This window comes from Hippoglossus hippoglossus, chromosome 2 (genome assembly GCF_009819705.1).
Source record: "Hippoglossus hippoglossus isolate fHipHip1 chromosome 2, fHipHip1.pri, whole genome shotgun sequence".
Lineage (NCBI taxonomy): Eukaryota > Metazoa > Chordata > Actinopteri > Pleuronectiformes > Pleuronectidae > Hippoglossus > Hippoglossus hippoglossus.
In genome coordinates this window covers 11067890-11082380 of record NC_047152.1, presented here as the reverse complement: position 1 = coordinate 11082380, position 14491 = coordinate 11067890, and the positions used below count along the sequence as shown (strand labels likewise).

General features: G+C 46.3%; 3 protein-coding genes across 5 annotated transcripts in view; all 3 read right to left on the bottom strand.

The window, feature by feature from the left end:
* Positions 1-32: 32 nt before the first annotated feature.
* On the bottom strand, positions 33-3402 carry LOC117773072 (tetraspanin-7-like). Of its 2 annotated transcripts, XR_004615869.1 has the most exons (9): positions 3130-3402; positions 2243-2431; positions 1978-2052; positions 1793-1888; positions 1344-1499; positions 1020-1103; positions 788-859; positions 179-654; positions 33-90 (listed from the first exon to the last, which is right to left on the bottom strand). XR_004615869.1 is itself a non-coding variant. In XM_034604770.1 (8 exons), the coding sequence occupies exons 1-7, from the start codon at positions 3208-3210 to the stop codon at positions 791-793; spliced, it is 750 nt and encodes a 249-aa protein (XP_034460661.1). In that variant the 5' UTR covers positions 3211-3402; the 3' UTR covers positions 158-654; positions 788-790. The 2 variants fall into 2 exon arrangements, 1 of the variants encoding a protein (XP_034460661.1); XM_034604770.1 differs by lacking the exon at positions 33-90 and having other exon boundaries at positions 158-654.
* A 590-nt stretch (positions 3403-3992) lies between these two features.
* The window catches only part of xdh (xanthine dehydrogenase), an 11449-nt gene continuing 950 nt past the window's right edge, over positions 3993-14491 (bottom strand). Inside the window, exons 3-35 of one of the 2 annotated variants that reach the window (XM_034604039.1) lie at positions 13061-13157; positions 12731-12839; positions 12066-12192; positions 11559-11620; positions 11380-11469; positions 11201-11281; positions 10963-11107; positions 10694-10786; positions 10247-10398; positions 10029-10122; positions 9510-9619; positions 9236-9420; positions 8995-9157; positions 8711-8800; positions 8422-8591; positions 8218-8344; positions 8015-8134; positions 7805-7901; positions 7593-7717; positions 7379-7512; positions 7221-7308; positions 6989-7075; positions 6719-6910; positions 6484-6629; positions 6215-6296; positions 6045-6140; positions 5662-5865; positions 5452-5504; positions 5251-5365; positions 5046-5111; positions 4789-4977; positions 4547-4714; positions 3993-4409 (exon numbers count right to left, since the gene is read on the bottom strand). In XM_034604039.1, coding sequence (XP_034459930.1) covers positions 4356-4409; positions 4547-4714; positions 4789-4977; positions 5046-5111; positions 5251-5365; positions 5452-5504; positions 5662-5865; positions 6045-6140; positions 6215-6296; positions 6484-6629; positions 6719-6910; positions 6989-7075; positions 7221-7308; positions 7379-7512; positions 7593-7717; positions 7805-7901; positions 8015-8134; positions 8218-8344; positions 8422-8591; positions 8711-8800; positions 8995-9157; positions 9236-9420; positions 9510-9619; positions 10029-10122; positions 10247-10398; positions 10694-10786; positions 10963-11107; positions 11201-11281; positions 11380-11469; positions 11559-11620; positions 12066-12192; positions 12731-12839; positions 13061-13157 — 3911 coding nt within the window. In that variant the 3' untranslated portion in view covers positions 3993-4355. Of the gene's footprint in view, positions 4410-4546; positions 4715-4788; positions 4978-5045; positions 5112-5250; positions 5366-5451; positions 5505-5661; positions 5866-6044; positions 6141-6214; positions 6297-6483; positions 6630-6718; positions 6911-6988; positions 7076-7220; positions 7309-7378; positions 7513-7592; positions 7718-7804; positions 7902-8014; positions 8135-8217; positions 8345-8421; positions 8592-8710; positions 8801-8994; positions 9158-9235; positions 9421-9509; positions 9620-10028; positions 10123-10246; positions 10399-10693; positions 10787-10962; positions 11108-11200; positions 11282-11379; positions 11470-11558; positions 11621-12065; positions 12193-12287; positions 12486-12730; positions 12840-13060; positions 13158-14491 lie in introns of those variants that run through there. The other variant, XM_034604048.1, reaches the window with a different exon arrangement.
* dnajc27 (DnaJ (Hsp40) homolog, subfamily C, member 27) overlaps positions 10490-14491 on the bottom strand; it is a 23554-nt gene continuing 19552 nt past the window's right edge. The window contains exon 8 of the mRNA XM_034604747.1: positions 10490-10534. The gene's annotated coding sequence lies outside the window, so the exon portion shown is untranslated. The remainder of the gene's footprint in view (positions 10535-14491) is intronic.

Here is a 14491-nt window from a genome sequence, read left to right as displayed (position 1 = left end):
ACTAATAAAGTTTAAAAATACTTTTATTTCATGTTAAAATGGCCACAGTGAAAAAAGAGAAATAAACATATGATACATTATAAATCTTTACTGTTATATGACTGAAATATAATCACATATATAATGTTACTTCAACAAGCGTCTCACTGAGCGTGACATCGCCCCCGTGTGGCCATACACCTTCATCACTGCTCATTAAAAAGATCAAAGTTTCATCCGATTGTTTCCGTGTTTATTTTCTGTCGTTTCACAAAGTGTCATCATCACGTTGCTTTTTATTTCACAACAGAGAAATAACCACGTAAATAAAATATAAATAAAAGTGTTAATAAACGGTAAATGAAAAATGAAGCAGCAGGGCTGTAGACATGTTTTCAGGGGTCCAGGTGAACATCGGGCCCCTCACAGACAAAAACTATGACACAGGAAACGACGACTTCACAGTTCATTGTTGTTCTGGTTCAAAAGTACAGGACAGGGTTCAGGTTGGCGCCCCCTGGTGGCACCATGACTTCACTCTACAGTTAATATTGATTATTGATTATTTCTCAACCTGAACGTCCACATCACACAAAGGGCCACAGACAACCAATCAGCTTCCAGGAAGTGGTGTGTGTTGCCTCAGGTCTCCATGGTGACGAAACAGTCGTTTCACTGGAAAAGAAAGAAGGGAGGAGTCAGACGGAGGTGAAGATCGACAGGAGGAGTCTGTGTGTGTGTGTGTGTGTGTGTGTGTGTGTGTGTGTGTGTGTGTGTGTGTGTGTGTGTGTGTGTGTGTGTGTTTCACCTGTTAAACCATCTCGTACTGGTTGGCGTTGATGAATCGAGACAGACAACAGGCCAGAGACACCCCGAGCAACTGCAGACACACACAGACAATAACAACAATTTATATCAGTATGAAGCTGATATCAGTATGGGTTAGGGTTTTAATGAATTAAAGTACTTTATTGAACAACATTGTTTCATTTCTTAATATCTGACGTTTCCTCTTGATTTGATTGTCGTGTGTCCATCACCTGAGAGAAGGCGACTCCGAACGTGACGCCTGCGATGATTCCCAAGTTGCTCTCGATGAACGACGTCACCAACTCATAACAACCCTGCACACACACACATTCATTCACTAAATTACTTTTATAATGAATCACTGAACGACTCATTTCAACAGATTCAAACATTTACACACAAGTTTAAAGAGAAAAATAAATGAAACTTCCTCAGATTTTTTAAATAAAAATATCAATAAAATAATATAAAAATATTTTGTAACTGAAACTACAGAGGACCAGGTTAAAGTGTGTTGTGTGTTGTGTGTGTGTGTGTGTGTGTGTGTGTCCAACCTGTTTGTAGACTTTACGTGAGGCCAGCGTTGCGTTCTTCAGGTCGTCTCCTCTGCAGTCAGAGAAACTAACGCAGCAGCTGGCAGGAATCCCGCTGACAGGGAAATAGACGCTGCTGAACCAGGTGGTGTAGTTATAAACTCCACAGCAATGTAACTATACACACACACACACACACACACACACACACACACACACACACACACACAATAAGTACAACAGTTTTACTTGTAGACGTGTTTTTGAAGGAAACTCGTTGTTATAGACAGATCTACAGAACAAACACAGGTTTTATCAACATAAACAAAAACAAAGTGAAGTTGTCCGAGAACTGATCCCTGTGGAACACCTGTGGGTGAACACCTGTGGACCTCTGACCAGTATCAGATAATCAATATGATCAATATATGAATCAGATCAATAATCTGAAGGTGAAGACAGACACTGACTCTACGTTGGACACCGTCCACAGCCAGACTCCTGTCGTCTCGTCCGTCGTAGTTCATCACGGCGTCGCTGTACGTGGTGAGGAAAGTCCCTTTGATCTGAACACATGTAAACACACGGAATCCGTTAGCATGAACAACATTCATGCTGTTTTTTAACGTGTTGTTAAACGTTCTTGTGTTTTCACCTCGTGACGAAAGATGAACCCGGAGATTCCAGCGATGAGTTCCGTCATGAAGACCAGACACAGGAACACAGCGTACTGAGCAGAGGTCAGAGGTCAGGTCATGTGTTTTATAAAAGAACATAAGAGGTTAAAGGTCAAAATGAGACAAGACAATCTGAATCATTAAAGGACCAGTCTGTCAGATTAGTGACATCTAGTGGTGAGGTTACAGAGTGCGACCACTGGACCTTTAATATCCAAACCAAACATTAAATCCCTCACAGACCAGTTTTAACATCCAGGGGCGCCCCCTGCAGGTGGCGAAGCAGCCGAACAGTCCAAACAGCACGATGGCACCGCCAGTGCCGGCGAGGACGTAGGGAGTGTGGGAGGGGCCACTGGAGATCAGTAACGTGTAGGGGCCCAACATGAACTTCCACCATAACCCCAGCGACAGCAGCACCACACCTGTCACCTGAGAGGGAGGGGTCAAGGTTCACACTGTCAACCAATCAGGAAGAACCGGTGTGTGTGTGATTCAGAAACACATGACTGTGTAATGAGCTCTGACAGCAAAGTGACAAAGTGACAAACAGACGAGAAGAAGAAGACGAAGACGAAGAAGAAGACGAAGAAGAAGAAGAAGAAGAAGAAGACGAAGAAGAAGAAGAAGACGAAGAAGAAGAAGAAGAAGAAGAAGAAGAAGACGAAGAAGAAGAAGAAGAAGAAGAAGAAGAAGAAGAAGAAGTCGACACAGATGAACATTCTAATAAAACTCAAACTCTGTGCTGGGAGCAGCTGAACTTTTTGTTAGTTTTGATGTTTTCCTTCTCGTCCTGGTGTCACAGCTTCGTCTTCATTCCTCACACTCCAGATAATTACTGAACCTCCAGGTGACCCCTGACCTCCAGGTGACCCCTGACCTCAGCACACACGCCCTCACACTAAACCTCATTTATCTGAAGAATCTGTTTTCATTCAGGACAAAACGTCACTTATAGTAAAATCATATAAAAAGATCAACTTCAAACGTGATGAGAAATAGAAATTGACTGAGTCAAATCAGATTTCAGGAACAAAAAACAGTTTATGAAGTAAATCATAAGATAAAAAAGTTACTGTGAGAACAGTCAAACTAGTTGAGTGAAAGTTTTGGTGAAAGTTGTCTCTCACCCAGAAGACGAAGGAGTAGAGCAGCAGCAGCGTCTTCACACATAAAATCACTGGTTTAGTTTCCATCCTCCTGCGAGACATGATCCTCCAGAAGATCCAGATCCTACAGAACCTCTAAATGATCCTTTCACAGATCCTCCGTCCTCCTCGTCTCTCTGGACACTGGCAGTGGCTCCTCGGGAGCTGTCTGTGGCAGGAGGAGCTGACAGCGTCCTCTGCTGGTGTCCCAGGTTACTACAACTCCTCATGTGTCAGTGACAAGAAGAAACTGAATCCTCCTCATTTTATATTTAGTTAATTTTACATGTTCACTTATTTATTACTTTCCCCTTTTCTGCTGTATCTTATCTTATCTTATTTTAACTTATTTTAACTTATCTCATCTTATCTCATCTTATCTTATCTCATCTTATCTTATCTTATCTTGACTTATCTTATCTTATTTTAACTTATCTCATCTTATCTTATCTTATCTCATATTATCTTATCTTATCTTATTTTAACTTATCTCATCTTATCTTATCTTATCTTATCTCATCTTATCTTGATTCGCTGCAGGAACTCGTTGAAAACACGCAGCGACATGTTGTGGGTCAGAAACTTCCTGTTGTGTTGATGGTTTTTCAGCAGCTGCCAGATCAGAGCCGACTGTGCCGACGTTCAGCCGCAATCAGCTGACTGTGACGTGAGCCTCGTTCTTCACACCGAGTTCACAATGAACAGGGAGGTGGTCGTCATGGAGACCGAGCTGCTCCGACACCCGACTGTGAACCAACGCCCGGCCGCCATGTTGGATCATCTCAGGTCGGTGTGAAGAGACGAGGACGAAACAACGTGAACAAACAAGTCAACGGCTTCTGATGTCGAGATTTAAATTCACTTTAATTATCTACACACAATAATTATCATTGTTATATATGTGGAGGAGATCAAATGGGACCAATGAAATTACAACTAAACAGATTCAATTATATACAGAGATAATAATTAAGATTCTTAATAAACAGAGGAAAAGTTTCTGTTTTATTCTGTGTTTGATTTTAAAATCATTTGATCTGATATTAAATGACATGTTTTACAGCGTAGGATTGTTTCCCTGACACATATAATCAACTGTTGTTCATATAGATATATATATATATATATAATGTTTATTTTATGCAGTGTGAGATTCACTGTTGACGAATCAACAAAGTTTGATCATCTTCTCTCTCTGGTCGAGCGTCTTAGACCTGGACGGACCAGGGGCTGAAGGTTCCACGTTCAGCAGGAGGGCCGCACTGCAACAGATATATATATATACAGACTCATTTTAGATATACTGTTTCAATATATATTTATATATCTACCTATAAATTAGGTGTATATATATGTATATACTAGGTATGTAAACAGGTTATTAATGAAGTTTTGGTACCAGTGTGGTGAAGCGGTCGCTGCAGGCGTTGCGGATCCTCTCGCCAGAGGCGGGGCTGTCCAGCCTGAACGGACCGCTGATGCCTGACTGCGCCCGGGCGGCACTGATGGCGTCTTTGATGGCGTAGAAAACCGATGACGCCAGGAAAAGAGGAGGCTCGCCCACGGCCTGGAAAGACGTGACAGTTGTTTATCATTTTCTCTTTTTGTGGGAAAACAGCGGTGATGCGTCGGCGGCGTTACCTTGGAGGCAAAGATGGCTTTGTCGTTTGATGCGTCCCGGAGCAGCGAGACGGTGAAGTCAGTGGGAATGTCGCCGAAGCCTGGGATCTTATAGGAACCGGGCCCTCGAGTGAGGAGGACGCCCCCTGGGGAATAATGGAGCTCCTCCAGCGTGAAGAGACCCAGACCCTGAACAAACGCCCCCTCCACCTGGAGACACACGTTTTCAGCCACAGGAAGTCAAACCACAATGTTTTTAATGTTGACCTTTGACTCACCTGTCCGATGTCGATAGCGGGGTTGAGACTGTGACCAACGTCCATCACGATGGTGGTGCTCAGGTTCTACAAGACAAATGTATCACAACATCTGACTCTCAGGGTCGAACAGCTTCTTTTAAACACGTCTACAAGAAGATAATATATATAATATAATATATATGTATATTATCTTCTCTGTTTGGTGTGTTTGGTTCGTACGGACCTTGTGAGCTCCGGTGAGACAGTCGATCTCCACCTCGGAACACGCGACTCCGTAGCTGTGGTAGTTGAACGCTCGGCCGGAGTTTGTTCCAAAGTCGTAACCGAGGTCTGGAGTCCTGACAGGAAACAGTATCGATTTATTAACTTTATTGATTATTGATGAACGGATGAACGGAACCAGCGACTCACTGACTGAACTCACTTGTAAAATCCGTTAGTACTGAGGTTGACTCGGTCGAAATACGCAGCTTTTACCTGGAACCGACAGAAATACAGAGTTTGAATATTCAACCTGAAAATATACAAAAGAACTTGATGTGGACAAAGTTTAGAGGCACTTTCAAAATAACAATACATTCACAAGTGTAAAATTAGATGATTCTAACATCCTCTGTTACTACTAAATACTCACCCAGTCCTCCCACGAACCTTCGGGGTTCTTGGTCTTGTACGGCTCCAGACGCTTCGTGATGATGTCGCAGGCGTTCTGCACGGCGGCTCCGTTGAGGTCGGAGGAGGCGGAGGCGGCGGTGGGGCTGGTGTTGGGGACTGTGTTGGTGCTGGTCTCTGAGATGTGGATCTTTGAACAGGAGATACCCAGAACTCTGCTGGCGACCTGGAAACACAAGTCAAATAAATCAAATCAAATATATGAATATGACAATGAACTGAGTCGACCGCTTCAGAAAACATCAGCAACAGGCTGCAGTTCTGTTGATGGCCACAAGATTTAAAATGAAAATGTAAATTAAAGAGCAACAAAAAGCAACATGGATGTTTGTTTGGTTCTTGTACCTGCACCATCTTGGTGTGGAGACCCTGTCCCATCTCCGTCCCACCGTGAGTCAACAACACTGAACCGTCGGTGTAGACGTGAACCAGAGCTCCAGCCTGAAAACATCACGTTTCAAACCACAAGTTTCATACAAACGGTTCAACAGTGTGTGAGTCAGTGTGGATCAGACCTGGTTGAGGAAAACAGCCGTGAAGCTGATACCAAACGTGGTGGGGATGATGGCGAGGCCTCGTTTGGTCCATCGGTTCTGTCTGAAGGAACAAACACACAACAACCTCAGAGAGAGGACACACAACTGAGGGCTTTAGAACTAACATGTCCACTATTGTACAGAACCAACACACCAACAAAAACTCTTTATCTGCTTTAACTCCCCAGATTCACTTCATTTTAATCCAGTTTAAGTGTTTACACGTCTCAACTCTCAGTGGGTTTTACCTGTTGTAGCAGTCGATGGCTGCTCGGCGTTGTTGGTAATCAGACCGGGACAGGCACTCGTCCCAGCAGCGGTCCAGAGAGCAGCTCTCCAGGACCTGGTTGTAGGCGGTCGCCTGCCCTTCCACGAACAGGTTCAACCGACGCACCTGGATGAGAACAGAGACTCTGGTTGGATGTTGTTTTCCCAGCAGAATTCCTCTTGTTCGTCAGGTCTGACATTAACTCATCCACCCACCTCCTCGGCCGGCCGCCCCACCGCCTGAGCCACGTCCGTCATCCAGCTCTCAGCGACCATCATGCCCTGCGGCCCTCCAAAGCCTCTGAACGCGGTGTTGGACGGCAGGTTGGTGCGGCAACAGAAGCCTCGGCCGCGAATGTTGGCCACACTGTACGAGTTCTCCATGTGGAACAAAGCGCGCTCCAAGACCTCGACGAACACAAGGTAACATCAGCATCAGCGTAAAGTGTGAGACGGAAAAACTCTGCGGTTAGAAACAATACTCACGGACAGAGACAGGTCCAAGGAGTTTCCTGCGTTGCTGTAGTACGACACATCCAGAGCCACGACCTTACCACTGCTGAGGAAACCCACCTGGAGCCAGAGAAGAAGAATCATCAGTGACACTGAAGACTCAAGACGCTGCGACAGAAACCGTCTCCAACGCAGGGAGGAAAGTTCTGGATACTACTTATTTTATCCATATACAGTCTCTCTCCAGCAGGGGGCGTCGTCCTACCTTGTACTTCCCATAGAAGGGGTGTCTCCCTCCAGTGATCAACATGTCCTCGTCTCTGTCCAACATGCACCTCACCGGCCTCTTCAGCCTGAAACACAGGAAACGTCTCACACTCCTGAAGATTATCTCACAAAAAGACAAGTGATTGACAGACGTACTTGTTCGCTGCCACGGCGACCACAGTGGACAACACGGTGGTTCTGCTCTCCTTCCCCCCGAAGCCTCCGCCCATCCTCTTCACCCGCACCAGCACCCTGTTGGCGGGGACACCCAACGCCTTCGCCACCAGAGACTGAGACGGACACAAACTAACTTTTAATACGGTTTCAATGTTTGGTTTCCGATCTTCACTTCCATCGAGCGTGGCGTTACCTGCGTCTTGGTCGGAGCCTGAGTGGAAACGAAGAGCTCCATCTCATCGTCTTCTCCTCGGGGAACGGCCAGCGTGACGTTGGTCTCCAGGTAGAAATGTTCCTGACCCCCCACGTGGATCTCACCTGATAATCAGCCAATCAATAGCCAGGGTTATTGATCAGCTGGGATCGGGGGGGGGGGGTGTCTCACACACACAGAATCAGTCTTACCCTCCAGGATGTGGTCGGCCTGTTTAAACCCCGCCTCCAATTCTCCCTTCTGGATGCTTCTGATTGGCTCGTAGAAGGACTGGGCAGCGATGGCCTCCTGTCAAACAAACCAACCAAACCTGCTTCCTGTATTTTTTCTGAGCAGCGACTTTACGTCATGTTTTTAAATCTGAAACATAAACAGTGACGTCGTCTGCGTGACCTTCTCACCTGGATGGTGACGATGGGCTGCAGCTCCTCATACTCGATCTTCACGGCCTTGGCGGCTCGCTGAGCGCGGAGCTGAGTGTCGGCCACCACGGCTCCGATGATGTGACCCACACATGTCACCTGCAGAGGGAGGGGGCGGGGATGTTATTCACCTGAACATGACCGAGACGCCTGATTGGTTGAGCAGAACAACAGGAACCCACCTGCTGGTCAGCGAGGACGGTCTCATCGCACACGATGACTCCAGAGACGTTAGATCCGGGGATGTCGTCAGCAAACACGCAACAGACGACGCCGGGAGAAGACTCAGCAGCGGATGTGTCTATAGAGCTACCACACACACACACACCTGGTTAGACAGGTGTGTGTGTGTGTCGTACACGTGTGTGAGATGGTTACACACTCACATGATGCGAGCGTGAGCTTTGGTGCTGGTGATGAGTGACAGGTAGAGCTCGTTCTCGTACAGCGGGATGTCGTCGCAGTACACCGCCTCACCTGTCGCCTGCTTCATGGCCGACAGGTGCATCATGGGACGGCCCACCACGTCGTCCAGGCTCTGCCCCTCTGGCACTGCCTGGAGGAAAAATGTGGAATTACACACCGAGATGCTAAAACTGTAAGTTAATGTTTTTGTTAAATGTTTAAATAAATGTATTATCTGTATAAATTTAGTTTGAATGAACTTTATTGTACCTGGTAGATTTGAACACTAGATGGCGTCGCTGGGTGATAAATCTCAGTGGCGCTCAAACAGTCTGAATGAACCTCGTCCACATTGACACCCTGAACAATAAAAACCAGAACTAAATCACATGTTTATCAGCTCGAAGCAGATAAAAACCAATATTATACATCACAGATTCATTCACTTTAACTCCAGACTGAAGCTAAACGATGTCAGCGACTCTTTAATAAATAATAATATCTTATATTTCCAGACGAACCAGATCAGAGAAATACAAATCAAAAAGTCCGACCTGCTGCCGGAGCTTCTGCAGCACCGTCAGGTAGAACTTGTAGAAGAGGCTGAGGGTCAGAGTTCGCCGGTACGTCACCATGCCGCCTGGCGCAGAGGGGTCGAGGGTCATCTCCTCAGCCAGTGAGGAGCAGGCCACCTGAAGAAGCTCCTCCTCCCAGCACCTGGAAGATATATCAGAGAGTTAGCTCCTCCCTCCGTCTGTTCCGTTAATCCTCGCTCGAGGGTTCGGGTTCTGTTACCTTCCCACAAGTCTGTTTGCCGTCTTCGTAGTCAGCACCGTGGTCGCCGCCATGCCGCCATAGCTCAGCCTCAGGTCCTGGACAACGTTAGTTCCAGGAGTGAAGGTGACACTCATCGCAGCGGTAACAATGCTGATGTCATCCTCGCGGCGAGGTGACTGTTTGAAGGCCGAGACGAACTGAGTCTGAGGCGGGAAAAAAAAACATGAGCGTCAGAGTGACTGTGATGGTGGTTGCTAGGTGACAGACAGGGGTTGCTAGGTGAATTACCCACCCTCTGACTGTATGGGATCTCTATGGAGACCAGGACCTCCTGTGGTCGCAGAATCGTCCTCCTGTAGCCTGTGAAGAAACTGTCGTCCATCTGAACCACGCGACTGCCATCTGACAACAGACAGAGGTCAAAGGTCAAGACCGGGTCTAAATATCACAGACATTCATATGATGTCTGTGTCATCTCATTGTTAATATATAACAGAAACATGTGACAGAGTTACAAGCTTCAATGTTTGACTGAAATTACTGAATTATCAGTGACCCTGAACACATCGTGATTCACACAAACAGTGACTCAGCAAAACTGTGGATTAAAGGTTACCTGTCCTGAACAAACACTGTGTGTGTGTGTGTGTGTGTGTGTGTGTGTGTGTGTGTGTGTGTGTGTGTGTGTGTGTGTTTGTGTGTGTGTGTGTGTGTGTGTGTGTGTGTGTGTGTTTGTGTGTGTGTGTGTGTGTGTGTGTGTATGTGTGTGTGTGTGTGTGTGTTTGTGTGAGTGTGTGTGTGAGTGTGTTACCCTTGTCCATGAGTGTGAGTTTGCAGCCTGCTACCATGAACACAGGGTTGAGGTCAGATATGGGACTTGCAGTCATGATGTTTCCTCCGACAGCCTGAAAACAACAACACAATCTAAAATCATAAATGAACGGACATCTGTCAGACTTTTGGACACAGGGATTTGAACCTGTGACCCTGTGGGTGCCTTGCTCAGCAGATCCAGGTTGTGCGACTCACCGCCACATTGCGTATTTGCTTTCCAGCGAACCAGCGTAGCTGCTCCAGGACGGCGAGGAAGACTTCAGTCTGATGAGGAGGAAGAGTCTCCACCGCCTGCTTCAGTACCGCCCCCATGTGGCTAAGTGTGCACGATGCACCGAACATGACACCTGCACACACACACACACACACACACACACACACACACACACACACACACACACACACACACACACACACACACACACACACACACACACACACACACACACACACACACACACACACACACACACACACACACACCTTCTTATTGACTCCAGCAGCTTATTGTGAACTCACAGTGGAGCTAAATGCTAATGCTAACGGGTCATGTCCGGATGTGAATGGACTCGGTCCAGTGGCTGAAACATTGTGTTGAGTGTGTGTTGTTGTTGTGTAGCAGCAGTGTGATGTTGAACTCACCATCATCAGTGTGAGTCACTGAGTTCAGCTCAGAGACGAAGGACGGACACAAGATGACTGGATACAGCAAGTTCTTAAACTTCACCTCAATACCTGCACACACAGACACGCACAGACACACACGCACAGACACACACGCACAGACACACACACACACACACACACACACACACACACAATAACACAGAAACACACAGACATACTTAGTAACACACACAGGATAATGATGAATCAGACAAAGATGGATGATGGATGATGGATGAACTGACCCACTTCAGTGTTTCCTGTCACGACTCTGGCTTCTGGATTTTTCCACTTCAGAAGCAGAAACTCTTCTAGACTGTCGGGCTGCAGCCACGTCACCCGGTTACCATGGAAACACAGCGAGCGCGACTTCTGATCTTTGGTGAGAGACTGGAGGAAGGAACATGTCAAAATAAAAGCATCTGAAGTGACTGTGCTCAGCTCCTCGCTGCCACTCAACAGTTGAGTGAATGTTTTATTTACCATGAGTTCAGGAGGGAAAATGATTTCCTGTGTTGGATCCAAAGGTGCAAAGTCGGAAGTATTAAAAAGAGGCGTGGCTTCCTGCACAAAAACACAGGTTACAGTCAGAAACCTTGAAACAGCTGTTTTAAAAAACTACACATATATATTATATATACACACATCAGTGACGGACTCACATCCACGGCCTCCTCTGAGCTTCTCTCTGCTCCGTTTTCATTGGTCATGCAGCAGCCGTCCCGCCCTCGGCCGCCACAGCACCCGCCCTCCTGGAGGAATGAGCACAGTGAGTGTGTTGAAATAAAAGAGACGCACTTTATGTGTATTCAAAGTACATGTGTGTGTACATCGGTCTCACCACTGTCAAGGTCTTGTATCCCTCCAGGATGGGTCTGTACCCGGTGCATCGGCACAGATTCCCTAAGGAAAACACCGTCACGTTAAACACACGCTAAACACACGCTAAACACACGTTAAACACACGTTAAACATGTTAAACACACGTTAAACACACGCTAAACACACGCTAAACACACGCTAAACACACGTTAAACACACGTTAAACACACGTTAAACACACGTTAAACACACGCTAAACACACGCTAAACACACGTTAAACACACGTTAAACACACGCTAAACACACGCTAAACACACGTTAAACACACGTTAAACACACGCTAAACACACGCTAAACACACGTTAAACATGTTAAACACACGTTAAACATGTTAAACACATGTTAAACACACGTTAAACACACGTTAAACACACGTTAAACACACGTTAAACATGTTAAACACATGTTAAACACACGTTAAACACATGTTAAACACACGTTAAACACATTACAAAGTGTGTCCACCTTGGAAGGCCTCCTCCACCTCAGTCATTCTGGGCGTGGGGTTGTTTCTCAGCAGAGCGTACATGGACATGACGATTCCCGGGGTACAGAACCCACACTGGGAACCGTGAGCCCTCGCTATTCGCTCCTAAACACACACGTTTACAATAATTAGTCTTTTATCAAACTTATATAAAAACACAAACACAAAACACAACGACATCCAACCAGAAAGGTTGGTACCTGCTGTGACAAGGATCACAGCTGATTGGACGGAACCACTGTCCGTCTTCTTAACAGGAGGGAAAACTCGACGGGTTCAAACACAGAACGTTCTCCACTGAGTGAAATGATGTGTTTTGCTTTTTATGATTTGCCTTCAGGGCCACCGTACAAACCTGGTCACACACTAAATACACAAGAAGAAGAAAGTGAACGTCCATGTGCTCCGATGGGACGACCACAAAGTACACGTCTGTTTGATGACATGTTGGACGTCTGACACGTGTGAGACATTAAAGTCAGACGTGCAAGAGACATGGAATTAATTTAAAGTCTGATTTCACAGAGAAGATCTTTTACTTCTTCCCTCTCATTTTGGTGAAAGTGCATTAAACACAACATCAACGTCACAGAAGAGAAGCGAAGTCTTCTGGGAGTTTGGTTTGTGTGCGGTTGTTTTGTACCTGGACAGGATGTAGTTTTTGGGCCACGCTGCCGATGCCCTCCACGGTTGTCACGGCGACCAGGTGCAGGGAGCACAGGGGGGCGAGACAGGCGTTGACGGCGTAGTGACTGGGCGGAGTTAAAGAGCGTTCGTTCACAGTTAATTCATCATGAAATCAGTTTGTCATCATCAAAGAAACTGAGAGAACACATGACAGCAGCTGATGGGACGGTTCATCATGAACACACACACACACACACACACACACACACACACACACACACACACACACACACACACACACACACACACACACACACACACACACACACACACACACAGAGGATACAGCAGCTGATGAGTGTGTGGTTGGTATCTGGACAACATGACGGTACAGGCTCCACACCCCCCCTCAGCACAGCCCAGCTTTGTTCCTGTTAAACCCACTGAGACAAACAGAGGTTACAGTGAATTCTGGGAATTATTGACAGGAACACATGATCATCTCCAGAGTTGAGCTGGAAGACACTTTGACCTGCAGATGGTTACGGGGGGGTTGAGGAGCTTGCTCCTTGTTAACATCTATGAGACAAACATATGAGACACCTGAAGGTTGAGCAGCTCGTTATCAGGACGGAGTTTCAGGTGGTTAATGAGTCAACGTGACATAATGTCCCTAAATGAAAAGCTTTCTTAAAGGGTCCTCATGGAGCTTCAGAGAGTTCTTCAGGTTGTCCCAGGGTCCTTGACAAGGGTTGTTATATGAGTGATTGAGAAGTCCACATGGGACAGTTTGGACAGAGGACCGGTCCAGTCTCCCACAGGACTCCAGATATTTAGATTCTACACTACATGTATTGAGAAGGAACCATTGTGCCATGAAGAGGATCCAAGCCTGGTGTCTCCTGACGGAACCCAGAAGATACTTCATCTACTTGGGACTCCCGGGTTACCACAGGTGCCCCATAAGGAACCAGAGTTCCTAGAGGAGGCTCCAATGGTCCTTGATGAGATCCCTGGTTCCCTGAGAAGGTACCAGACGTCCCTGGGATCTGGTCACAGAGTTTTTCAGCCAGTGGTTCGTCCTCCTGGAGGCCGTTGAGGGAGTCACGGGTTCTTCCTTGTTCTTCAAGAGGGTAAATGGTCTTTCAGGAAGTGTGAGTCGTCCTTGAAAAGAGGCCGAGGGGCCACTCAGTGTATTTCACAGAGGAAGGTCAGGGTTCAGGGAGAAACTCGGAAAGTCACTTAAAAAAACAAAACCCTCATTAGTTCATTTGAATTATCAGCTGAACGTTTTAGGAACTTGATTCCTTTCAAAAATAATCTTTGTACCAAATACGATCTGAAAACGACAGGAAATGAATCAACTGAGGAAAAACTAATAAAAAGGAAGCGTCGCAAAAAAAGAAAAGGAAGCATGAACAAAATAAGAAGTGAAAGTTTGGTTGTGCCAATAGAAAGTTGTGCAACAGGAACATACTTATCCTGTTACACAACTTTCCATCTGCACAAGAGAACAAAATAAGAAGTGAAAGTTTGGTTGTGCTGATGGAAAGTTGTGTAACAGGAACATACTTATCCTTACATCTGTGAGACACATGTTTAAACTTGTTACACAACACCAGATGTGACGCCATGTCAGCACATCTGGGTCATGACTCAACATATTGTGACTTCCTGATTATCCAGTTGAAAGTGTGATGAAAAGGAAAAGAGGATCCGACTCACATGACCTGCGGGGTCAGGCGGGGCCAGGGGGGCCAGGGGGGCCAGGGGGGGC